The sequence below is a fragment of the Triticum aestivum genome, chromosome 6B (genome assembly GCF_018294505.1).
Source record: "Triticum aestivum cultivar Chinese Spring chromosome 6B, IWGSC CS RefSeq v2.1, whole genome shotgun sequence".
In the NCBI taxonomy this organism is placed as follows: Eukaryota; Viridiplantae; Streptophyta; class Magnoliopsida; order Poales; family Poaceae; genus Triticum; species Triticum aestivum.
The window spans coordinates 432,409,426-432,434,761 of record NC_057810.1 but is presented as its reverse complement, the minus strand read 5'-3'; the positions used below and the strand labels follow the sequence as shown (position 1 = coordinate 432,434,761).

Below are 25,336 nucleotides of genomic sequence, written 5' to 3'. Positions count from 1 at the left end.
CCATCTTTGATCAACGAGCTAGTCTAGTAGAGGCTCACTAGGGATACGTTGTTGTCTATGTATCCACACATGTATCTGAGTTTCCGATCAATACAATTCTAGCATGGATAATAAACATTATCATGAGCAAGGAAATATGATAATAACCAATTTATTATTGCCTCCATGGCATATTTCCAACATAGTCCACGTGTTGAACTACGGTAACATCCATCGAGATATCATGGTAAGATTTTTCCTATTATGTCACCAGTGCTACATTCTTCTTAAGCTAAACTACATTTTTCTAAGTATGTTATTGTGATGTTCTTCAACAGAAACTCCCGGCGGATTGTGTACCTCGTCTTATGGAAAAGAAAGGTGACATGAACATTATTAGCTTACGGCCAAGTTGGTCTACGCTTCATCGTAGTGCATACACGATTCATCAAAGAGATGACGTCCTCACAATCAAAGACTGGAGAAAAATTCTGAATGATCACAGAGAACTACTTGGGGGCAACATCAAGCGCAACCCACAAATGGGAGACAAGTTCATTTGTATTCTCCATAATGGAGAGTCAGGGGTTTACCTGTTTTATGCTATTTTACCTTGGAGAGAGTAGCAGGTCTTAGGTGGTTATGTGCTACATTGTGCTAGAATGATGAGCTAGTTCCTATATGACTATGATGATGAGTTGTTATCATGATGATGATGATGATGAGTTATGTTCTACATTGTGCTAGAATGATGAGCTAGTTCCTATATTACTATGATGATGAGTTGTTATCATGATGATGATGATGAGTTATGTGCTACATTGTGCTAGAATGATGAGCTAGTTCCTATATGACTATGATGATGATGATGATGATGATGAGTTATTATGATCATGATGAGTTATTATATCATTGGGTGGAAGAAACACGGATTAGATTCATGTGACCAAAAGTTGGATTAGTAGGATAGTAACATGACTGCAACACGTGAACCTATTGCTGCCAATCTCGTACCTTGAGATTATTTTTTCTATTTTAGTTCACCCAATTTTATAACGAACAAAATTTAAACCATTCTAATTGTAATATTTAGCACTTTATGATATCCGTATATCACTTTTGTGCTCATATCAAAAAGATATGGTTCGAAACAAAAAGGTGTTAACAATTCATCAAACAGTTTTTGTCTAAGGGTAGTACAGACATTTCATCACACTACTCAATCCACAATCTCAACGCACAATCTCAAAAAAGAATTCGGCGATAGATTCTGTGGGAAGCAGATTCTGTGATAATTTTTTAGAATCTTAGTTTTGCAGAATGCTGCACGAAAAGAACTGGGCCATAGGAGAGTTGTAGATCATCTCCTTAAAGCACTCAAACATATCTTCAAGATTGTACTCCCTAAAAACCATTCTCAAAACTTAATACTCAATAATTCCTTAGTGCTGAGAGGGTGAGGTCTAGCCATGCCAAAATGTTAACTCCCAAAGGAGTTCTTCTTTTGTTAAATTGTCCTCTTTTACATAGATACACCATTTAAACTTCATTTCAAACACAAGTTGAACTTTATTCCAAACGTTATGACACTCACAAGGTTAACATGCACTAAACATACTCCACGGCTTGATAAACTTGTTTTAGTGACACAAAAATGACATGATATGAAACAAAAATCGACACAACAGAAATTTAACTACTACTTATATTTCTTCAACTCAAATGAGTTGAGCCTCCTCTTGCGCTCCTCCCTATGGTGCATGTTGACCGCAAAAAATGCCAACGAAGGCCAAGTCCCAATGAGCTCGGTTTCAAATTTTATTTTTTCAGAGCACGAAAAATTTCAAATTTATTTGTGAACACACATGCACATGTATACTACGTGTGTGCAAAATTTCACATGATCGTACTTTTACATGCAGCGTACAAAGAAAAGACAAATACACATTTTTAAACTGGCCTTTCATTTTTGTTATTGGGCGGGAATTTCTTATTTTGTACAGCATACAAATTACAACATTTTTCACGAAATTTCACAAGTTCTTGCGGAATACATATACGTTTCCGTTGTTTTTTTTTTCAGATTTTTTTGAAACTTTTAAATATGTTTTTTGATATTTTCAAAACACGAGCTCACTAGAGCCTAGCCTCCAAACATCTGCACTCATGTTGATTGTCCCTAGTATCAGCCACGACTAGGTTCGAGACCTAGGGGAGAACTCACTAATTTTCTGGTAAATATTGGATAGCTTAGACAAGTTGATGTATGGGACTGGCCCGGGAACCATTTCTTGTCATTGAGCGGCACAATCATGCTTTCCCATTATGCATGCATGCACGCAATAATATCAGCCAAAGCCCTATAGGTGTTTAAAATCTTAAAAAGTTTTAGCTCTCAAACTATTAACGAGTGACATCCGCTTTTAGAGTTGACTTCTTAGCTACTAAATCTTATGATAGGATCTAATGTCAAAGTGTTTAGGTCCCCTCCGACGCCGCAACTCGCCTCATGATCAATTTTTTTTCCGTAATCTATCTTCGATCGATCCCCTGGATCGATCTCATGCCGCTGCTGCCATCGATACTAGATCGATCGAGTCCGGAAAGAACATTCCCGCTGTTGCTCCCTCCAAGTCGTGCGGTGACTGCCGCCTCACCCGGTCGCCATCAAGATCTACGCCCAGGCCGCTCCAGGTCGCCCGGCAAGCCTACTGGATCGATGCGCCGTTGGGCCTCTACACGTTCACTGTTGGGCAGCCATGGGCCGACTCCTATATTTGGACCCTCGACGGCCGCTCCTGCCCTCCCAGATCGACGTGCCCTGCAGCAGGTCTCCCATCCGGATCGATGCACCCGCCTGCTGGATCCCGTCGCTGTACGCTTTGCATCCATCTGATTAGGGCCGCCTGCGGCCTTCCATCCAGATCGGGCAGAGCCATTGATGGTCACGTCTCCAGATCAGGTGTGCTGTCGTTTCTCCGTCTGCCTCATCTCGATCTTAGCTCGTGCGACTCATGCTAGCTACTCTCACACGTCCTGCTATACTGCTGCCCTTTTCTGCGCTGCTGTGGAGCTCTCCTTGCTACACGTGCTAGCTTCTGCTCCGTTCGGACCTTGATTATTTTTTTCAACAACAACAACAAAAAAGTCCAATATCTTCTACATGCATGATGGCTTTTGCATCGTTTTCTCGTGGGTGCTTTCCTTCTAGCTTTATAATTTCCGCTGCGTCCACCAAATTAGTTGATATTTTGTGTTTTCTCATGTCATGTGAGTCCATACCTATATTCGTCAGCCTTTTTTTTGGTCATTGTCCTTTGTATAGGATTCCTGTGGCCTCTCTTTGCATTGTTGATCTAAGCCCATTCTCTTGCCGTCGAGCTTCTTTCGCCGTCGGTTTTCATGGGCCATGATTCTTTAAGCAATGCTTCTTCTCTTGATGTGCCATCTTCTTTCGACAACCCATCTTCTCTTGATACTTCTCTTGTATCTTCTATTGATGCGCTGTCTTCCTCTGATGTGCCATCTCTTCTTTATCCCCTTTGGCGACTCGACAGGATTTGGATTATCATTTTTTTCTTTTCTAATTTTACACTTCAAATGCAATGCTATTGCATACGCTTTGCATTTGAGGGGGGCTGTTAGGAAGTATTAGTATAGTTCTAGGAGTCCTTATTAGTCTATGTTTAGTTTCCTTACACCTTCAGTCATATGTAATATATATATATGCCCCTTGGGCCTTCAATAAAGATAAGTTGCTTTCCTAACAGGCAGAACATATAGGAAAAAGAGGAATAAGCTAAAAATACCTCCCGATATATATGTTATCATGTATACTATGAACAGATAGAGTACCTTCTAGTTCAGGTTTGCAGCTTCACCAATTATGTTCCAAAAATTATAGTTAGCTGCTCAAGGGAAATTCTTACCTGAAGTAATAGAACTAATTGTAATATTTAGATTGTGGATAACAACGTTGCTAGAGAACTGGACGACAACAATGTCAACTATAAAATTAGGTATGATTTTTTTTTAGTTTCTAGATTAAAGATCATTTAGACTATTAATATGTTAGAGCTTATAGATATGAAAATTGAAGAACATATCTATTTTTTTGTGGGAAAAGTGAGTTGATCAGGATTTTCTAGGTTCTCGCATACTCCTTTGGGTCATAAAACTAGAAGTAGGACATGTCTAAACATAGATCTCAGCATGACAAAAGAAAGGCTTCAATCTCCTTGTAGATATACTCCCTCAGACTACAAAAGAAGGGTGTGAAATCCTGGACCGCATGGATTAAATCGCTGGCTAAGTTTTGTCCCAAGTTTACCGCTGGAAAGTGGGACTGCAGTTTTAACTTCCCTCCATTTTGCACGCACTGACTGGTCATTTGTCCCCTCAATTTAGCTCGCACGCACACCGTCCATGCCCTCGCCGTCCACCATCCTCTCGGCAACGATTAAGCCCAGGCCAAGCTCGCCCTGTGCGCCATCAATTTCCTCGCCATCCACTACCCTCTTGGAATCGAGCTTGACCCGCACTCCATTCATACACTTGTAGTCCACCTCCATATCAACATCGATACACTGCGCATCGTGCACGCCTTTCATGCGCTCAACATCCTCGAGCCTGGCCTCAACAATGCGGTCATCGACGCGACCTCGGCGTCGATGGTGGCATTGGCGCGCACCATGCCACTACGTCCTCTAGGCCAACCGGGGTAGTCTGCACCACCACAACGGACCCATGGCCTGGTTCGGCACCCACAATCACCACTATGTCACCATCCACGGCGGCCACAACCACCACATCTATCTCGCCGAGCACAGCGTGTGCAATCGCCATGACTTGGCGAGCGGAGAAGACATGTGTCCTCTTCCAGGCCATCTTCCTAAGCCGGTGCATTCACCACATAGTCTTGGAGGTTATGGGAAGGAAATCGATCAATCTATTTGGGAAGGGATCTGAGAAGTGAGAGATGTTGTATATGTGGGTCATATCAGCCCATGAGGCCCAGGCCCATACGATTCCAGTGACAAACCTAGACAAGAGAGTGCACGACGATGTCTGGGTAGAGGCACCGCCACAACCTATCGACACTGCCATTGGTACGTCTCTCCTCTGCCCACATGGTTTCAGAGATGGCGGCGACGACGGCGTCTCTCCTCTTCGGTTGATTTCAGCACTTCAACACCTCTTTGAAACCCCCAGCAAGGTGCTTCTCCATCCTTAAAATTCCAGAAGTGACATCTTTGTTGCACAAAGTACATCGGAGCGTCAATTTGTCATGCAGATCAGGCGAATAAGCATATTTCCATGCTAGGCCCTTGTTCCTAGTTGGCTTCCTTGCAAGATCCTTCGATGGATCGTAACCCTCCTCAGCTTGAGCTGCAGCAGCTGCTAAACACACTACTTGAGATATTGAAGGTGTCGTAGACATTGTAGTTCTGACCCTGGATCTTGAAATTGAAGCAAGCAAAACGAAATAAGGAAGAGAGCAGGGGGAAATCAAATCAGGGAAGAAAGGAAGGAGAGAAGGGAGAATTATTGTGCTGCTTGCTTTCTCCAACCTAGCAGAGGGGCGGATCCAGTAGCCCAGCAGAGGGACGGGGACTGTTGGAGCAGATCCAGGGAGAGCAGAAGCAATGGAGGGAGAGGGTCGGAGCAATAGAGCAGAGGGGCGGTGGTGGGTGGCGGCGCCGGTGGGTGGGTGCTGGTGGCGCCTCCTAGCAGACTCCCATGTGAGGCGGCTCGGGGCGAGCTGAAACCTAGCGGAGATATTTTCCTCCACGGGCTAGCGGGCTGTGCACTTATCCCATCCCAAATCCTAAAAAATGAATAAATTTAGAACAGGGATGCATTTGTACTTGAAAACTAACTCAATCAAGTTCAGAGCCATGCAACTATGCGGATGAAGCCCAAGGAGGAGAACCGGGTACCCAAGCAAGTTCAAAGGCATCCAACAGCACTGCAGCCTCAAAGAAAAACAAGACTTGTTTTATTGTGACGGAGCCGGCAAAGAAGAAAAACAAGTCAATTGCAGATGAGATAAGGAAGACACAGGAGGAGGTTGTCTCTGAGAGGCATAGCACAAAGGGCAATCAGTTAAAAATCAAGGACTATGGCAAAAAGATGCAGGAACAAACAGAACTTGTAGATGGTCATGTAGCTGACTTTCTCTATGAGAATTGCCTTCCACTAAATATTACTCCCTCCGTCCCAAAATAAGTGTCTCAACTTTGTACTAGCTTTAGTACAAAGTTATACTAAGCTTGAGACACTTATTTTGGGACGGAGGGAGTATTAATTCAAGAAGTTAGGAGATTATGTTGGAGTCTATAGGACAGTATGGATCTGATTATATATCACCTTCTTACCATGATGTGAGGATACCGTTGCTTCAGAAGGCGAAGCTAAAGACCGACAAGTTGAGAAGCATCAATTGGCATGGAAGGAATATGGTTGCACTCTCATGTCCAGTGGGTGGACGGGCGACACTTGATCGATTTTCTCGCCAAATAGTCCTGAAGGTACATTCTTTTTAGGGACATCTAATGTTTCTTCTGAGTCCGTTACTGCTGAGTTAGTTGCAACATTACTGAGTGAGCAGATTGAGGCAATTGGGCCTGAATTGGTAGTCCAGGTGGTTGGCGACAATGGTTCCGATTACTAGGCAGCCGGGAGATTTCTAATGGATAAGTATCCAAATTTGTATTGGACACCTTGTGCTGCCAACTGTTTGGATCTTATGCTAGAGGGCATTGGAAAGATAAGAGAATTTAGTGATTGCATTGCTAAAGCAAAGAGAACAACCAGATTTATTTATGCCCATGGTAGGGTTCTTGATCAAATGAGAAGCTTGAATGGTAAGAGAGATCTTGTGAGGCCTGGAGCAACTCGTTTTGCAACAGCATTCCTCACACTGGTCAGCATGTTGCAACAACGCCATCATCTGAAAGCTCTCTTTGTTAGCATAGAATGGCATGCATAGAATGGCATGCAGACAAGTTGAAGACCACCACACCAGGGAAGATGGCTGAAAAAACCATGCTCTCTGTGACGTTTTGGCAATCGGTGGAGAATTGCACGAGAGCTTCACAACCCATTCTTCAAGCTTTGAGAATTGTAGATGGTGATGAGATGCCAGCAATGCCAGTATGTAATGAGAATTGTAGATGGTGATAGTGCATATGGTGGCGTTGCTTATGATCTCCAATCTTATGCAAATCGAATCATTAGTCTATGCTGTTCCTCTTCCAGCTGCGAGCGCAATTGGAGTGTATTTAATCATGTAAGTAACTACCAATTGGATGGTTTGATAGCTAAGTGCAGCACCTTCTCACCAAAGAATTTGCTTGCAGATCCATACCAAAGGAAGAAACTGCTTGGAGTATAAGAGATTGAATAAGCTAGCCTATGTCTCTTACAACAGGCAAATGACAACTAGGTTTCAAAAGTTAAGTGAGCAAGGTTGCAAAGGAAAGAGGGCTAATGCACTTACCCTAGAAGAATGTCAGTGGGATAATGAGTGGGTTGATGTCAGTGCTGAATTGGTTCAACAAAATGAAGCTAACAATGATAATCCACTACTTTGGTCCCAAGTTGATGAGGCTGTTGGTGCGACAGATGGTCTAAGTGGACGCCATGTTCCAAGGAGGGCTCGCGGTGATTTTAGTGAGTCAAGTCTAGTTTTGACCCACTGGCCCTCATATGGTTTATACTCAAAGGCCAAATCCGGTCATCAATGATGAGGAGTTGAGGGCTGAACTGGAAGCTGGAGATATTGATAGTGACATGGAGACAAATGATGAAGACAAATGATGAAGACATAGAGATATCAATCTGGACTGATTTGAGGCTTGAAGATGTGTATCTTTAATTGCTTTTGCTGGACTGAACTTGTGGTGTTGTTGAACCTCTCTATTTCCATGATGACCTCCTTTATTTTGTAACTCAGACCACTTATGTTGGTCTTGTGATGCTGTGTGAACATATTTATTTGCTATCTTCGGTTCTTCATATATCCTTGGAGTGCTGACTTTTTTCTTATGCCATTGCTTGAGTGTTTATCTGTTTGATAGTGCAAATCTGATTGCTTTTATCTTTTGTAGGCTGCTAGTGCTGGTTTGTGGCTAAAAAGCACGGATACGGGGACACGGACACGGCGACACGCATACGGGGACACGGGATACGGCATTTTCCAAAAACAGCCCATCGGGGACACGGCAAGTATATATAAAAAAATAAAAAAAATGCCATGTAATATAGAGTTAAAGACGAAAAAATAACGAGAAAGAGATTGCCCCATTCAGCAGTAACTGGGCCACAAAGAAGATGATCCATTAGTAGTTGGGCCAGCCCAGCTAGTGCCGTTTCAAGACCAACTGGATGCTACAGATTAACCTGCACCTTTAAAACTCAAACCCTATCTCTCTCTGCCCTAACGCTTTGACCAAGCCGCCAAACTCCTTCCAGCGGTGGATCTCTCATCTACCCCGCAGCAGGCCAGCAGCTCTGGCCACCGCCCTCCTCCCAGCGTGCTCCTCTTGCTGCAGCAGCGGCAGCGGCCCACGCTGCAGCGGGGTATGCAGCAGCAGCAACGGCGGCGGCGCGGGCGCGACAGCAGCAGCACCGCGGTGGCAAGGGCGCAGCAGCAGCACGGCGGCGTGGGCAAAGAAGCAGCAGCGCGGCGGCGGTAGGGTGCTCCAGATCCAGCGTTGCGTCGTATCCCTTTCGTGTCCCAGCCGTGTCCTCCCTTTTTCTTTCTTTCTTTTAATTCTTAATTCGGGAAATACGCCGGGATACGTGTATCCCTGCGTGTCTGAGCGTGTCCCCGTGTCCCGCCGTGTCAGCACGGGGATTCGGCAACTTCTGCGGTGTCCATGCTTTGTAGGTTTGTGGAGAAGCAAAGGCCCTGGCCACTGGATATTACAATTGGCACAGCCTCAGGTTCTTCATCAAACTTCCATGCATTCTATTTGTATTGTCTGTAATACTGTGCTATTGTTATATATAGTATAAATTATATTGTGTGCTACAGTACCATGTCGCCTAGTTTCGATTAGTCTATAAGCCTCATCCTTCGAACGACTCGTTGACTCTTCGACTCGTAAAGGTTGGAGGGGAAAAGACTCCTAGGGTCTTAACAAATGGCAAGAACAGGTTGGTTTGAAACTACTGTGAGGCCAAAAAAGCTAGATTGCCAGATATCACCGCAATAAAAACTGAAAATCTGCTAGTAGGATTCAATACCTTGAAATTCCTGAAACATAATGAAGATCCAGTTGTGGTGAAAACAAATAGATGATCACTTTTTAGTAAATCTTCATTCTCTGAAGAGCCAAAGATCTGCAAGACAAATGCTCGGATTATATCTGCAAGGTATTAAAATTTTATGGAATACATAAAATGAAGTGCTCCTTACAGTAATGAGCCTTTTTTTCACTTCAGTGTTACTCAAATCGGATGAAAAAGCAATTGCGGGTCGTTTGGCTGTGATGAAATTTTTTCCATGTATTATTGCTGCAAAAGAAATACATATATGAAATAGTCAGTAAAATAATAACAATATTTGCAACAACTATAATGAAATCATTTACAGTGAGTGGCAATATCAGAGGCATATAACGACACCACGGCCATGAACTAACCATATGTACGGCAGTCTATCTATCTAAATCATGATTAGTCGCTATATTTAGGATTACATAAAGATAAGGTAGGATATCAAAGACAAAAGTTCCTCCTAAGGATAGTGTTTTTCTGGAGCAGTGCCGCCCTGGGGCATATATATAGTACTCCCTCCGTCCCAAAATAAGTGTCTTGAGCTTAGTACAAATTTGTACTAGAGCTAGTACAAAGTTGAGACACTTATTTTGAGACGGAGGGAGTATATGGTAAGTCGGTTTCTAATGCTGAACCTGAACCGACCATGCAGCTCTAATAGCTGTCTAGCTGCATGCACCATCTTACTGGCTACTATTACTGCCTAGCTAAGTAGTTATAATACAAGGATTGCAGCTAAAAAGGTACATTCCACAAAATAAGATACTAAATAGGTACTCCCTCTGTTCCTAAATATAGGTCCTTTTAGAGATTTCAATATGGACTACATACGGAGCAAAATGGATGAATCTCATTCTAAAATCTATATAGATCCGTATCTAGTGCGCATTGAAATCTTTAAAAAGACTTACATTTAGAGTTTCTTTGGTAGCATGCATGGAGAGTATATAGGCTGAGAAGTTCCCAACCCGACCCACTTTTGCTTGTTTGATAGGGTGTATGGGCTCACCTGAGCTATGCCCATCTGATGCTCTAAAAGGCCCTCAGACATGCCCATCTCATGTACCCCAGATAGGCCTGCCGGGGCGAGCGAGGCTCTGGCCGACCCACCCCTCCCTCGAACGACCCTCGCTCGTGCCCCCTCTCGTCCCGCTAGCCCCCATTCTCCCCTGACCTAGCCGCCTCTCCCACTACCTTGGACACCACCGGCTGATCTACCCCGCCGTCTTCTACCTCGCCACCGCCCCTGCTGATCTGGTCTTCCTCGCCGCTGCCTCACCGCTGGTCCCTCGCTCAACCCACCGGCCACCCTTCAACCTCGCCGCCGCCAGCCCCAGCATGCCGTCGCCGCCGAGGCAGCACCTCCGCCCTTCCTTCCCCTACCTCCTCCTTCCTGCCTCGGGCCTCCACTGGGTGATTTTTTTTTATTTTGTCAAGTATGTATCTTCTGTACAGAGAGCCTACTATGGTTAGAAAATTGTATTCATGAAGGATTTCATTAATTATCTATGTACAAAGAGCCAGCCTACTATGGTTAAGTCAAAATTTATGCATGAAGGATTTGGTGAACTATCTATCTTCTTTTCATTGCTTGTCATGCTGAAACTTTTTGACATGATTTGATTTGTTTGTATTGTCATAGATGGATGAATTATGTCGTGCTAAGTTTCCTGTTTTTTTGCATATCTTTTCTACTAAGATTTGAATTGTTTGTATTGTCATATATGGATGAATTGGCAAGAAAATGAAGGCAACTAATTGTGAGAGGAGCCGGTCTAGTGGCTGGATTGTATGCTTACATCATGCAGGCTACCAAACAGTCTCAGCTCAGCATGCGTCAGTACATACATTGCTACCAAACAACTGCGGTTGCATGTACTAACCATGTCTAGACTAAGTATGTCTCCCAGGGGAACAACTATGCTAGCGTGGGAACAGCTACCAAACACATCCTTAGAAACGGAGGGAGTACATTCCAGGCAATAAATGATTTAACTAAGCAAAACATCTGCTGAGCATATGTACCTGGATTAAGAAGGAACTTCATGCAGACATTGTTGGCAATATCATGCATCCAGCAAATCATCTGCTCCTCCTCTTCTTCCCACTGTCATTAAGGAGTATAACAATTGTTCGTAAATAAACAAACAATGCAAAATGCAAAGCGATAAATAAATACATATATGCAAAAAAATATATCACCTCAAAAAACAGGCACATGTCTGCCTTACTCCACCTTAGAAACATGATCCTTTGATTCGAGCAACAGACATAAGACTTCCCTTCATTGTCACAGCACAAAAGATAAGTCAAATGCTTCAAGAGAAGCTCATACCTGCGGAAAGATGGCACAAGAAATGTTGTAAGAAAATTTTAAACATGAACATGCCAAATTTTAAACATATACGTGCGTGTACATTTACTGAGTAGAAAGAGGTGCAACCGTTTCATAGGGCAAATTAAGATGGGGTGCGTTCGCAAAATATACCGTTTAGGAATGCCAGGCGTGTGAGCCACCACAAGTTTTCTAGGGACCAGGAGCGGGACGTTGGTGGAGGTCAAGGAAAGGACGTCTGAATCTATAGGCACACTGCTCATCGTCGCTGAACGGTGCTCGCCGCGGATTGGGAGGGGATTAGGGCGGTGGGGAGGGGCAGAGCAGCGAGGGGAGTGGCGGCTGGAGTTGAAGGACAGAAGCCGCTCTCGAGCTCCCGGCGACTGCGCACTGTCGCTTAGCGCACCTACGAACGCACCTTGATGCCCCCTCCCCCCTGGAACTTGCGCTGGATGCAGTGGCCGACCACGGAGACGAAGTGGACGGCAGTATTGCAGTAGCCGACGAGGTGGACGCCGTTCGTGCCCCGCCTCGACGGGGACGAGCGCGCAGGAGAGAGGCGAAGCCGCGACTGTTCGAGGTCTCGGCTGGAGATCGGGACGACAGATAGGAGGAGGCGGCCTCACGGGGTGTAACGGTGCCGCGGCGATCTAGGGTTTGAGCTACGAGGAGATCGGGAGGAGAAGGGAAAGAGGAGAAGGCAGGAAAGTGCTTACATGTATACCTGGCCAAATGGGCCGGCCCGGCCCCACCTGGGTGACGGCCCGGCCAGGCACGCGAAGCACCCGATCCGTGCCGGGCCGGCACGCGTGCTGACCTCTGAGGCCCAGGCACGGCCCTTTTTTGGAAACAATCGTTGTCGCTGTCGTTGCCTCGACGCTCCCCTGGTCCATCCCTACCGCTGTCGCTAGCCGTGTCGTGATGTAGACCGAACCTTTTGGTGAGATCCGACCTGTTGTTGCGGCCCGATCTTTCACGGTACTTCACCTCTAGCAGCAATAGCCTCTCGCCCGCGCATGCAATGTACACGAATTAGAGGGTTTGAACCTTGCGGCTCAGCACGAGAGAAACAATCCGAACGACGGCACCTCACGCGCAAAACAATTTCCTCGCAGAAATCGCAACAAAGAGGTTTTCTAAAGCTACCTCAAAAACTTGATACGGGCATCTACCCTCGAAAACATATCTGTCTATTTCATAAAATATAACCTCTTACATTGACCGTACTATGGCTATTTATAATAGTATAGCTGGCCCGTACATGGTTTGACCAACAAGCTAACCGCACCCCTAAACTAAAAAGGAAAACAAACTTGACCATAACAACCGACTTGACTAAATTTTAGGAAACAAAAACAACTAGTACGACTTGTTATTTGGTGCCGGTGACTTCTGCAATTTACCGGTGGACCCCACCCGGTTCCTTTTAAAGAAAACAAGTCTCTAATCTTCATAGTTGTCCATGAGTACGCTTCTTTGTCAGGTGGCCGCACCAGATGGAACTTGTATATTTTTATAACTCCTTGCTTGTGGTTAGCTGCGTACATGACTAATCTCCCATGGATGCACGTGAACTCATTTATCTCTGGCCCAAACTGAAACTGATCAATGTTGCATGTGGATTCTTTTGCTGGCTCAAACTGAACTCCTCCCAAAATATCTCCACAAACGTGACTCACCAAGGCTTCATGTTTCCTATGCATGCATGGCCGTACGCACATGCATACAAGTGCTCATGCAGGCCTACTAGTAATTTCCATGGAGTCTTGTACATTCTTCACACTTTCCTGATCAATATGTATATACTTCAATGCATCTGTGTCATCTATTTTCAATCTTGGCGATACAACAATTAAATCTTCATCTTGAACAATACTAGTATCATATTCGGCCATCTGTGCAGACTTTGTTTTATCAGTAGCGACCATCATAGACAAATTGCACGGGGTCATATCATTCTCTCCTCCTTGCATCGAAACCGTCCTCGGTTTTGAGTCATCCTCTTTAGTAATATTTTTATCTTCAGGCTGAACGCCGGCAATAGACATATCAGCAGCTTCAGCCTTCTTTTTTGCTTCTTCCTGCTCTTTCATCTTCACAATATGTTCTTTCCTCCAAGCAATAAAACGCTCCGCACCCATTGGCACGAGGCTGCACTTCTTATCCCTCTTGACGGTATATCTGTGTGTTTTACGATCATACACAACATCATGCTCTTTGTACCATGGCTCGCCCAATAACAAGTGACATGAAATCATTGGTGCCGGAATCACATCGCACAAAACCTCGCAAAAATAATTTTCCAATAGAAACGGTACCTTGGCTTGTTGCGTGACAGTGTGCTCTTCATGACCCAAACGAAACAAGTATGGTTGTGGGCATGGTGTCATTGGCAGATTTAGCTTCTCCACCATCTCGATGCTTGCAGCATTGATCAAACTCATGTGATCAATTGTCATGGCGCACGATCTCTCTTTTACCACAACACGGGTATGGAAAAGGCCATCCCATCGACCTTCCTCCTCCAGCTGAAATCCATAGCTTAGCTTCCATGATAATCTAGTCATCTCCCGCACAGTGTCATGAACAACCTTGCTCTGAATACCACCTGATGTAGACCGAACCTCTTGGTGAGATCCGACCTGTTGTTGCGGCCCGATCTTTCACGGTACTCCACCTCTAGCAGCAATAGCCTCTCGCCCGCGCACGCAATGTACACGAATTAGAGGGTTTGAACCTTGCGGCTCAGCACGAGAGAAACAATCCGAACGACGGCACCTCACGCGCAAAACAATTTCCTCGCAGAAATCGCAACAAAGAGGTTTTCTAAAGCTACCTCAAAAACTTGATACGGGCATCTACCCTCGAAAACATATCTGTCTATTTCATAAAATATAACCTCTTACATTGACCGTACTATGGCTATTTATAATAGTATAGCTGGCCCGTACATGGTTTGACCAACAAGCTAACCGCACCCCTAAACCAAAAAGGAAAACAAACTTGACCATAACAACCGACTTGACTAAATCTTAGGAAACAAAAACAACTAGTACGACTTGTTACTTGGTGCCGGTGACTTCTGCAATTTACCGGTGGACCCCACCCGGTTCCTTTTAAAGAAAACAAGTCTCTAATCTTCATAGTTGTCCATGAGTACGCTTCTTTGTCAGGTGGCCGCACCAGATGGAACTTGTATATTTTTATAACTCCTTGCTTGTGGTTAGCTGCGTACATGACTAATCTCCCATGGATGCACGTGAACTCATTTATCTCTGGCCCAAACTGAAACTGATCAATGTTGCATGTGGATTCTTTTGCTGGCTCAAACTAAACTCCTCCCAAAATATCTCCACAAACGTGACTCGCCAAGGCTTCATGTTTCCTATGCATGCATGGCCGTACGCACATGCATACAAGTGCTCATGTAGGCCTACTAGTAATTTCCATGGAGTCTTGTACATTCTTCACACTTTCCTGATCAATATGTATATACTTCAATGCATCTGTGTCATCTATTTTCAATCTTGGCGATACAACAATTAAATCTTCATCTTGAACAATACTAGTATCATATTCGGCCATCTGTGCAGACTTTGTTTTATCAGTAGCGACCATCATAGACAAATTGCACGGGGTCATATCATGTCGGGCCGGGCTGGCACGCATGCCAGCAGAGGCAGCCCAGGCACGGCCCAAGCAGGGCCACGTGCCAGGCACGGCCCACTATGCCACGTGTCGTGCCAGCCCGTGACGGGCCAAGCACGCGGGCTAACATGCCGGCCCGACAAAAGGGCCTGTTTGTCTAGGTATACTTATATGAGGTTGGCGCATTAAAATCTTAACAACTAGTCTCCCCAATGCATAAGGGCATGTTCATTGCAAAGCGCTTGCGTAGGCGCTTATGACGAAAAAAATAAACATCGTAAAATAAAAAATCAGCTTAGCGCTTTACACCCCAACGTTGAGCGCTAAGACCAAGCGCTAATTAATTCCAAAACCAGCAAGGAAAGTTTGTCGCTACATGCATCGTTGAAGTCTGCAGGAAAAAAAAGACGAAGCGCCCGCCTCCAACTTTTGCGCCGATGCCATGTAAGACGCCAGGATTCGCTCGCCTAACTGCCAATTGGGCAGGATATTAATCCTAGCACCTGGGCCTAGCGCCCGGCATTGTAGGTGCCTTAAAGCCCTTCCCAGTGCTTCAAGGTGTACATGTGCTAAGTAGCCGACGCGGTGGACGCCGTTCGTGCCCCGCCTCGACGGGGACGAGCGTGCGGGAGAGAGGCGAGGCGGCGACTATTCGAGGTCTCGGCTGGAGATCGGGACGACAGATAGGAGGAGGCGACGTCACGGGTGCCGCGGCGATCTAGGGTTTGAGCTACGAGGAGATCGGGAGGAGAAGGGAAAGAGAAGAAGGCAGGAAAGTGCTTACATGTATACCTGGCCAAATGGGACAGCCCGGCCCGGCACGGCCCGGCCTGGGTTAAACGGGCCAGGCACGGCACGGCCTGGCCAGGCACGCCAAGTACTCGGGTCGTGCTGGGCAGGCACGCGTGCTGGCCTCTGAGGCCCAGGCACAGCCCCTCCACTACACGGGCCGGCACGCTGGCCCGATTGGCACGGCGGTAGACTTGGCCTGAGTGGCTCATCTGGGCACGCTACCTCTCGTGCGCTCGTGCCAACAGGGCAGGAGGCACATCGAGGCACGGCTCCATTCAATGCCCGCTCATGGTCTCGCTCACTGTCTTTTTTTTCGAAAATGATCGTTGTTGCTATCCCTCAGTCGCTCCTGGACGCTCCCCTCGATCGATTGTTGTCGCTGACTTGTCGTCGCTCCTTTTTTTAAACGATCGTTGTCGCTGTCGCTGCCTGGACGCTCCCCTATATCGATCCATGCCGCTGTTGCTAGCCGTGCCGGGCCGGGCTGGCACGCGTGCCCGTAGAGGCAGCCCAGGCACGGCCCAACCCGGGCCACGTGGCAGGCACGACCCACTATGCCACGTGTTGTGTCGGCCCATGACGGGCTAGGCATGCGGGCTAACGTGTCGGCCCGACAAAAAGGGCCCGTTTGGCCAGGTATACTTACATGAGGTTGGTGCATTAAAAATCTTAACAACTAGTCTCCCCAATGTATAAGGGCATGTCCATTGCAAAGCGCTTGCTTAGGCGCTTATGACGAAAAATAAACATCATAAAATAAAAAATCAGCTTAACGCTTTACACCCCAACGCTGAGCACTAAGAACGGACGCTAATTAATCCCCAAACCAGTAGGGAAAATCTATTGGTACATGCATCGTCTAAGTCTGCAGGAAAAAAAGACGAAGCGTCCGCCTCCAACCTTTGCGCTGATGCTATGTAAGACGCCGGGATTTGCTAGCCTAACTGCCAATTGGGCAGGATATTAACCTTAGTGCCTAGGCCTAGCGCCCGGCATTGTAGGTGCCCTAAGGCCCTCCCAGTGCTCGAAGGTGTACAAGGTGTACAGGTGCTAAATACGACACATAGGCAAAAAAGTGATGTGGCAAAGCAATTAAAGGGGGAGAGAGCATTAAAGTGACCCCGGGAAGACACGGTGCTAAGCACGAGAACCTATGTAAAGTGACTACCAACCAATACATGAAGGAGATTAATTATTAAAAAAACTATGAGAAAAACTTAGCTACAAAAGCTAAGCACCTATGCATTAGGAGGACTAGTTGCTCAGATTTTTAATGTACTTAGCACCCATCTATGCACCCATGCATTGGAAGAGGCCTAACTTCCTAAGCTATTGTAGCTAAGTTTTTTTCATTGAATTTTTTAACAATTAAACTCCTTCATGCATTGGTTGTTAGTAATTTTGTATAGGTCCATGCGCTTAGCACCGTTTCCTTTTGAGGTAATGAGATCTCTTCCAATGGAAAGGTGCTCAGATGAGGTGCTAAGTATATTAAGTGCCTTAGCAACTAAAGTCCCCAATGCATAGGTGCTAAGCTTTTGGGTGCTAAGCTTCATGTATTTAATTAGTTATAGACTCAAAATTATGCTTCCACCTAGGTACACATGCTTAGCACCGTTTCTTTCTAGGGTCACCATAATATTCTCTCTCTCTCTCTCTCTCTTCTTAGAGGTAATAGCAGCCCAGGTACCCTAACTTGCACAGAATGTGATGATTCAGTCCCAAACTTGTAAAACTTGACTCCACCATACCCCAACTTGCACCTCATGTGATGATTTAGTCCCAAGCTAATCAGAGAACGACAATTGGCAGCCAGGTGGCTGGCCCGGTCAATGCACGCACTTTTGATAAAACCCCCCGCCTTTTTCCCTAATTAACCCACACTCACTCCACCTGAATTAAATCAGCACACTCCTTTTTTTATGGTAAAATGTAGCATACATTGCGGACGCAGATTTTTGACTCCGAGGTGCTCCATCCACTGAAATCCTCACGTGTCGTTACTTTGGCCTGATTAGAGGCAATACATATTCAATACACTAGCGTAATACGAGCTGCGGTACAAGTTGGCCCAAGAATTAATTACGTGTGTGGTGCAGTCTGTTGTGACCGAATTAATTCAAATTCAGCGCCAGGTGTTGCAAGCCATAATGAATGGCAATGACTAAAGAGGAAGCCTCACGTTAATTTTGATTTCAGTTTAGGACTTCAATCAAATCCGCTGAACAATGCATCTCGTTTATGATGGATGAGAGTCAATTCATTTGAGCACCTAATTATGTGAGACTCAGATAGTTGCAAAGACAAATGTTTCATAACATTTGGGTATATAATAAGAAACCTAAAAACATGAAACGTGATTTTTCCTTAAGCAAACGGTACAAAAATGATTTGGGTAGCACAGTACATAAAAATCTGCCTACCACGGCAGCTTCTTGGTTTACTTAGTATCCTGGTTACATAAATTACACCATTAACATCCTGGTTTACTTAATACTATCTTGGAAGAGCAAGATCTTGGTTTAAGTAAACTATCTGAATATGACCAGCTTCTTGGTTAACTTAATATTGAGTATATTGCTGGTGCCTTCCACGAAAGTTTACTTATTAATATCCTATTTATATGTCAAAAAAAAATACTACATCTTAGAAGACAGAAATACATCCTGGTTTACTTAATATCCAGCTTCTTGGTTATAAGTTAGAAAAAGACATCTTACTCACAATTAAATTCAGTTTAGTCAAAAATTCACATCCTGGAACCGAACTTAAACCATGATCTCTGTCTTCCAGGATATTAAGTAAACTTCTTGGAACTTAATATCCTGGTTTACTAAATTTCCTGGTTACATCTTGGAAGACAGAAAAGCTACATATAAACCTGAGTTTCCTGGAACTTTTTTATTTTCCCATGAACATCCTGTATCGATGGGCATGTAACAATTAACCAGGTGATTTTCCGCAAAAAAAAGCAGATTAGCTACAGAGATCTATACTTACAGGTTCAGTTGAGCTTCAGGCAGAGGTACAGAACGGCGTTAGATTGAGGATCCCAGGACCTTGAGAGTTGGCTGCATGGATTTGCTGCTCCCGGTCTCGTTTGCGCCACCTATTTCCTGCTGCTCCCTTACGCCGCAGGCTGCCGTTGCTCGCTTCTCGCACGAGCTTCCACCAGCTTCCCGACGTTCTCCCTCTCGCCTGCCAGCGACAGCAGCGCGGCCAGCGCGTCCTTCTTTGTGCTCGTCGGGCCCGTGCGCACGAGGTGGACTAACTTTTCCACGACGGAAGGCTCGGCGGCACGTATGGACGGACGCCAGGCTGAGCAAGGCCGTCGCGGCGTTCTCCTTGGCGCGCCACGTCGTGCCGGAGCTCATGATGTGGGTCACTGCCTCGATGGCGCCATCGGCGTGCATGATGCGCTTCTTGTTGGCCTCGAGGATCGAAATGTTGAGCAGCGCGGTCACGGCGTTGAGCTGGAGCCCGGCGTCCTCGGACTAGAGCAAGGGCACCAGCATCGGCGCGGCTCCGGCCTCTCCGACGAACGCGCGGTTGTCCGAGCCGGACTTGGAGAGCAGCCGGATCTCGTGCACCACGCGGTTGGCCGCGTCAGGGGAGAATGAGACGGAGAGCTTCTTCACCAGAAACGACGCTGTCATGCGCGCCACCTCGAGCACCGCCTTGTTGGCGGCCACCGCCTGGGCCTGCTCGCTCTTGCTGGCCTCGCAGACTTCCATGGCTACGCCGTTCTCCCGGCACCACTTGGAGATGAGGTTCTTGAGAGACTTGTTGGGCACCAGCTCCAGATTGGCCAAGACTTGCCCCGTCTTGGGGCACGACGGCACGTTGACTTGCCGGAGCCGAACCACCGGTCGATCGACTCGCTGGTCTGACCGCTAGCGGCGACGACTGGGTCGCGCATTAGATCGAGGGAGATGGGGCACCGGAGGTCCGGTGGGGGCGCCGGTGACTCCCCGTCATCTTCGACATCGATGTCCGCCTTGGAATCCGAAAAGGCCGGGGCGTGGCACTGAACAGGACACACTTGGCGTACGGGAGCAGGCCGACGAGGGCGATCATGGCGGCAGTCCATCTCTCCGATGCTCGGTCGCCGATGTCCCGCTCGAGGCTCTCGATCTCGTCGCTGCAGCTGGCCGGGTCGTTGATGCCAACCTCCTCCAGGATCTCCTCCAGCCTCTCCTGCTCGGGCACGATCTCCCGCTCGATTTCCTCGATCAGCGACAGCACGGTGGTCTTGAGCGCCGGCTCCGGCTCGGCGGCCGACGCGCAACGGCGGCACTGGCGCGAGGCGAGGGCGAGGAGGTCCATGACGTCGTCGGCGAGGCCGAGCTCGACGACGGGCAGGAGGTCGAGCAGCGTGGCGAGGTCGTGGTGCAGGTCCCGCAGCTCGGCGTCCATCTCGTCCGACTGCAGCAGCAGCAGCGTGCGGCTCCGCGCGGCGCAGTCGGCCACCATGGCCTTGAAGCGCTGCAGCACGAGGAGCACCTCCCGCAGGCACAGCGAGGCCGACCGCGGCAGGTCGCCTTCGCCCGCCGGGTTGATTAGGGGAAAAGGCAGGGGGGGTTTATCAAAAGTGCGTGCATTGACCGGGCCAGCCACCTGGCTGCCAATTGTCGTTCTCTGATTGGCCTGGGACTAAATCATCACATGAAGTGCAAGTTGGGGTATGATGGAGTCAAGTTTTGCAAATTTGGGACTGAATCATCACATTCTGTGCAAGTTAGGGTACCTAGGGTGCTATTACCTCCTCTTCTTAACTAGCATGTCATATCATATTTTTTGCTTAGTTGGCAACCTTAGAGCATCTCTAGCAGACCCCTTATCGCGTGGAGTCGTTATAAGGGCCGAGAAAAATAAGTTTTAAGGGTCGATTTTAGCTACGGCTGAACAGATCCCGTATAATCAACCCGTAAAAATGAATATTCTCTAAATATACCTCCATCCTCTTCCTCAGGTCGTTCCCATTTCCCCCTTCGTCCCTAATAGATCCACCCATACGAGAGGATTGATGAGGTGCAAAATTGAGTGTGCCCGAGAAGAATTGGCAGATTGAGAAACTAGTAATCCAAACGCCTCAGCTTAACCTGCACTGGCCGTAGCACGAGCAAGCCATAGCCATTCGCCCGTTGACCAGGACCAAGAGCAATACGTGCCGGCTGTAGCCAACTAGCCATTCATCCGGCGAGGAAGGGGAACATGGAACGAGGTGGGAGAGGCTCACGGCGAGGAGGAGGGACTCCTTGGCGGAGAAGCGCTCCATCTTGCAGGCATAGCTGGCAGCGGGCTCCCACGCCTGTGAGTACACGCCGTCCCGCCGGGGACGGACGGGCGGCGGCCCGGATGAGTAGCGCGGCGGCCGGGGACGGACGGGGCAGTGGCCTGTAGCGAGCCATGAAGGTTCCGATGGCAGTTGGACTCCCGCCAACTGTTTTTCGCATATACATGGCACCCTTGGGTTAGCTCTGAAATCCTTTTTTTCACGGATTTGACGGGGATGTTTTCTGTGGCCCATAATTTTTTTACAGGTCGGGGTCGTTTATGGGTTCTATTCGGGTCACTTTTTCTGTCTAAAACTGTAAACTGACGGTTATTTTACAATTTCGTGCGTTTTAAGGGGTTTGCTAGAGATGTTGTTAGCACGTGTACAAGGTGGAGCATTGGGAGGGGCCTCATAATATTCTCTCTCCTCTTAAATTGTTTTGCCACATCATTTTTTTGCTTATGTGTCACCTTTAGCACCTGTACACGTTGAAGCACTGGGAAGGGTCTAAGGAGGGAACCGGATCCTCTAATCTAACATAAAAGAACAAAAGTCACGAGCTACAGTGCTAGACTAATATAAAATAAGAAAGGAAAGTTAGGAACTGTCAGTAGATATAGTTAGCGTGTTGTTTACTGTTGGTGTTTACTGTGAATAGAGATAATTCAAAATTAATTTTATTTCATCATCAATTTGTTTGTATGTAAATACTATAAATGTAGACAATAAATCATTAATTTGCAAATTATTTACGTCACCTTAGCCTTAATCATATGGATAAAAAGACAAATTGTGGTGTTTTAGCTTATATAACTTTCCTTCTCATTGTTAGAGGATCCAGTACCCACTCAAATATTGTCCTCGAAGAAATCAACTCCACCATCCACTCGGCCACCACCATCAACACCACCACTCCCTAGGCCACCATCATCAACACCATCACCTCAGCCAACCCCTCGGCCACCACCGTCGACACCACCACCACCTCGGCCACCACTGATGTCGCTTGAAGCTACGTCGATATTTTCCCAAAGAGGAAGGGATGATGCAGCACATCGGCAGTAGGTATTTCCATCAGATATGAAACCAAGGTTATCGAGCCAGTAGGAGAACCAACACTACAAGAAATATGTCAACTTGCGACCATCACTATTGGTCGCTGAAAGGTCATTGTTTTTCATTTGCGACCTTTTTGTGACCAAAAACAGATGGTCAAAAGCTGACGGTCGTAAACTGAAATTCACGACCTTCTTTGTGATATGTAAAAGGTCGTTGGTTCTTTGACCAAATTTTTGATCACTAGCAGCCTCCTCAGACCACGTAGGATCCAGCGTGGCAAGATGATGTGGATAAGAATCAACCCGGTCCAATTGGGTGTCTATATGGACCGAGCCCATTAATTCAGCCTTTTTAATATATATTCTTTATGTTAATTTTTGCTAGCTACATGGGCCTGGCCCAACAATTTGGCCTTTTATATTCTAATGTAGCCTTTTATAGTCCACTGATTTTCTATTTTCAGCCGTTTTATTTTGCAACGGGTCCCACTTGTCATGCTTAGCTCAAAGTTGGTCCCACACATTAGAAATTTCGAAATTTGTCAAACAACCGTTATAACTTGGACCCACTTGTCAGGTTTCCATTTCACGGGTATTCAAATCACATACACAATCATTGTTTCGAACAGACCAGAGAGCAAATGAAATTGGTCCAAAATAACACTACATCAATCTATTACAATTTTACAGTATATTACAACCAGGTATGCCTACTACTGCCTATACAATTACAACACATAATATGCTACTCTTTGCTGATATGCTTCACAGCTTCGGACATGGATTCGCACTTCACCTGTGGAAAAATAAGAATGAACATATAAGAATAAGAATAGGTACAGAACATCAAACAGTAGCCAATGAGGGATCCAATAACTTATAATCAAGAATTGACAGCAAATGCCATGTACATAAATAGTATGACTAACACTAACCAGTATGCATTCATGGAGTGACTAAAATGTTCTCACTAGCTAGGATTTTTTTGGTATATAATATACTGACATGTGCAACTCTCTAAATTGATCATAGAAATGAAAACTGTAAGAACACGTTTCAGAATCCAGGCATGTCAAATTTTAAGCACCAGCAGAATAGATCTAACAAACCAGACCATGATCATCATGCATCAAGATTTATGGTTCTAGAAAAACAGTAAAGAGATGGACATACACACATCAAGCATACCAGCTACTACAATAAGAGATCCAGATGCTCCAGGAACTGCACTTCGGCAATCATGCAGTAGCTAGGGATTGAGGAGGATGAGCTTGTTGTATCCATTGTACCTGGGTCATATTTAGGTACACAATTAGCTAATATGTCAACATTTAGTTACCATGAACATAAAACAATGAACTCGGATAATCATTAGCAGTGTAGTACAGAATGTATCACTATAGCTTTGGGAAATAGTTAAGTCTTGTGGGTATCTAGTTTACTTGTATATGGCCAACACTAACCAGTATGAGTTCGTTCAATAACTAAAAAGTACTCAGTAGCTGACAATGTATAGTTTACACATATAAACCGAAGATACAACAAAGGCATGTTGATAAAATAGCGAAAACAATGGCATCTGGTATACTGCCATGCATGAGCACTTCTTAATATTTATATTCATCATCACAACAACATATAACCACCTATGCTCATTGTTACAAATCTATGCATAGTTCAAAAGCTCGATTTTGAAATATCAAATGTATCAGAATAATCATATGAATCATCATTTGCTCAGCCCATCTACCAAGTGCAACTACTTCATCATTCTAGGTAAATTAAGATGTTAAATGACTAAAACTAGTAGTATGCTACAATCATATGGTACTGGTTTAAAAATGTGACCAGAGGACTACACTTGAACACATCACTTGCAATGCCTACTAGAAGGAGCAAGTGTATAGAAGAAACAAACATTAGACAGGCTGGCCATCAGTCTTAAAAACCTCGATTTTGTATTCCTCAAAGAGAATCTCAGGAATATGTTGTTGTAGCATCATCTGACCAGCCAACCGATCATTAACACACGTGCACACACAGAGCAGAGAACGATTTGAAATCAAGTGCAAGAATTGTTGCAGCACATACAACTAGCATGTTATGGTTTGTGGGTGATGGGGAAAATGCATGTGAAGTGCATAAATCACAGAGGTGTGTGTCCAATACACACCATCTTTGACAGCAAGCAAAACAGACAGGAATAGAGCATGTCAACTACTGTAAAGCACAATCACTAGCATGGTGGTGAGAGAAGTTTCCAGACGCCAACCATTCTTCTTGCAGGTGCTGGATGCCCCTGTAGCGCCCGGATTCGATACGCCAGGTGTCTCCCAGTTATTCGCCGTCCTTGCCATGTCATTTGCTTGCGTGTTGCTCTTTGCCATGTCTTCATCTGCATTGCATCATCATGTTTTTCAAAACTTGCATCCGGTCTTTTTCCCCATTGTCCGTTTCGCGATCCGACACTCTCACACGCACCCGTTGCACCTCTCAGACCTCGTTTCATGAGTGGCATTAAAATGTTCTCAAAATGGGATGAAACTTGGTGTGCGGTGTTGTTTTAGAGTAGGTAGACCGCCTGTCAATTTTCGTCACATTCGGAGTCCGTTTGATGCCCTAACGGTTAACCGCATAGCCTGAAACCCCTTTCTCTTTGCAGCCCAGCCCCTCTTCACCACAGCCCATGAGCCCATCCAAACCCCCTCCATGCACTCGGTCGTTGGATCGCGATCATGTGAGTGAAAACCGCACCTCATTTGGACTCTCCTAGCTCCCTCAACCTATAAAAACACCCCCTCCCCCGAAATTTCGGATCAAATTGACCCCTAACCCTAGCTCCACCCTCCTCTGCGCCGCCGGACACGTCCGAACGACGCCGGAAACGTCCAGCGCCGCCGCCCCGACGAATCCGTAGTGGCCACGTGGCCCTTCGCCACCTCCCGCCGCCGCCGGCCCGCG

The 25,336-nt window shown here is 46.1% G+C and overlaps 1 protein-coding gene, 1 non-coding gene and 1 pseudogene across 3 annotated transcripts; all 3 read right to left on the bottom strand.

The window, feature by feature from the left end:
- Positions 1 to 2,043: 2,043 nt before the first annotated feature.
- LOC123137360 (ribosome biogenesis protein BRX1 homolog 1) lies at positions 2,044 to 12,301 on the bottom strand. 2 transcript variants are annotated; one of them, XM_044557082.1, is made up of 6 exons: positions 11,753 to 12,301; positions 11,467 to 11,599; positions 11,290 to 11,371; positions 9,404 to 9,501; positions 9,232 to 9,327; positions 2,044 to 3,908 (listed from the first exon to the last, which is right to left on the bottom strand). In XM_044557082.1, the coding sequence occupies exons 1-6, from the start codon at positions 11,860 to 11,862 to the stop codon at positions 3,864 to 3,866; spliced, it is 564 nt and encodes a 187-aa protein (XP_044413017.1). In that variant the 5' UTR covers positions 11,863 to 12,301; the 3' UTR covers positions 2,044 to 3,863. The 2 variants fall into 2 exon arrangements, with proteins under 2 accessions (XP_044413017.1, XP_044413016.1); XM_044557081.1 differs by lacking the exon at positions 2,044 to 3,908 and having other exon boundaries at positions 6,248 to 9,327.
- Positions 12,302 to 19,140: 6,839 nt separating this feature from the next.
- LOC123139245 (U-box domain-containing protein 16-like) overlaps positions 19,141 to 25,336 on the bottom strand; it is a 10,931-nt pseudogene continuing 4,735 nt past the window's right edge.
- LOC123140264 (small nucleolar RNA SNORD36) lies at positions 24,305 to 24,384 on the bottom strand. Its single transcript, XR_006469903.1, has one exon. It is a non-coding gene; the product is annotated as a small nucleolar RNA SNORD36 (small nucleolar RNA).

Excerpts from the sequence above, each read along its gene's own strand:
- LOC123137360 (XM_044557081.1), bottom strand. The coding sequence starts at position 11,862 with ATGAGCAGTGTGCCTATAGATTCAGACGTCCTTTCCTTGACCTCCACC. Across the intron at positions 9,502-11,289 it reads GAAGTTCCTTCTTAATCCAG|CAATAATACATGGAAAAAAT; the intron begins GTACATATGCTC and ends TTTCTTTTGCAG. Across the intron at positions 9,328-9,403 it reads TGAAAAAAAGGCTCATTACT|ATCTTTGGCTCTTCAGAGAA; the intron begins GTAAGGAGCACT and ends TTTGTCTTGCAG.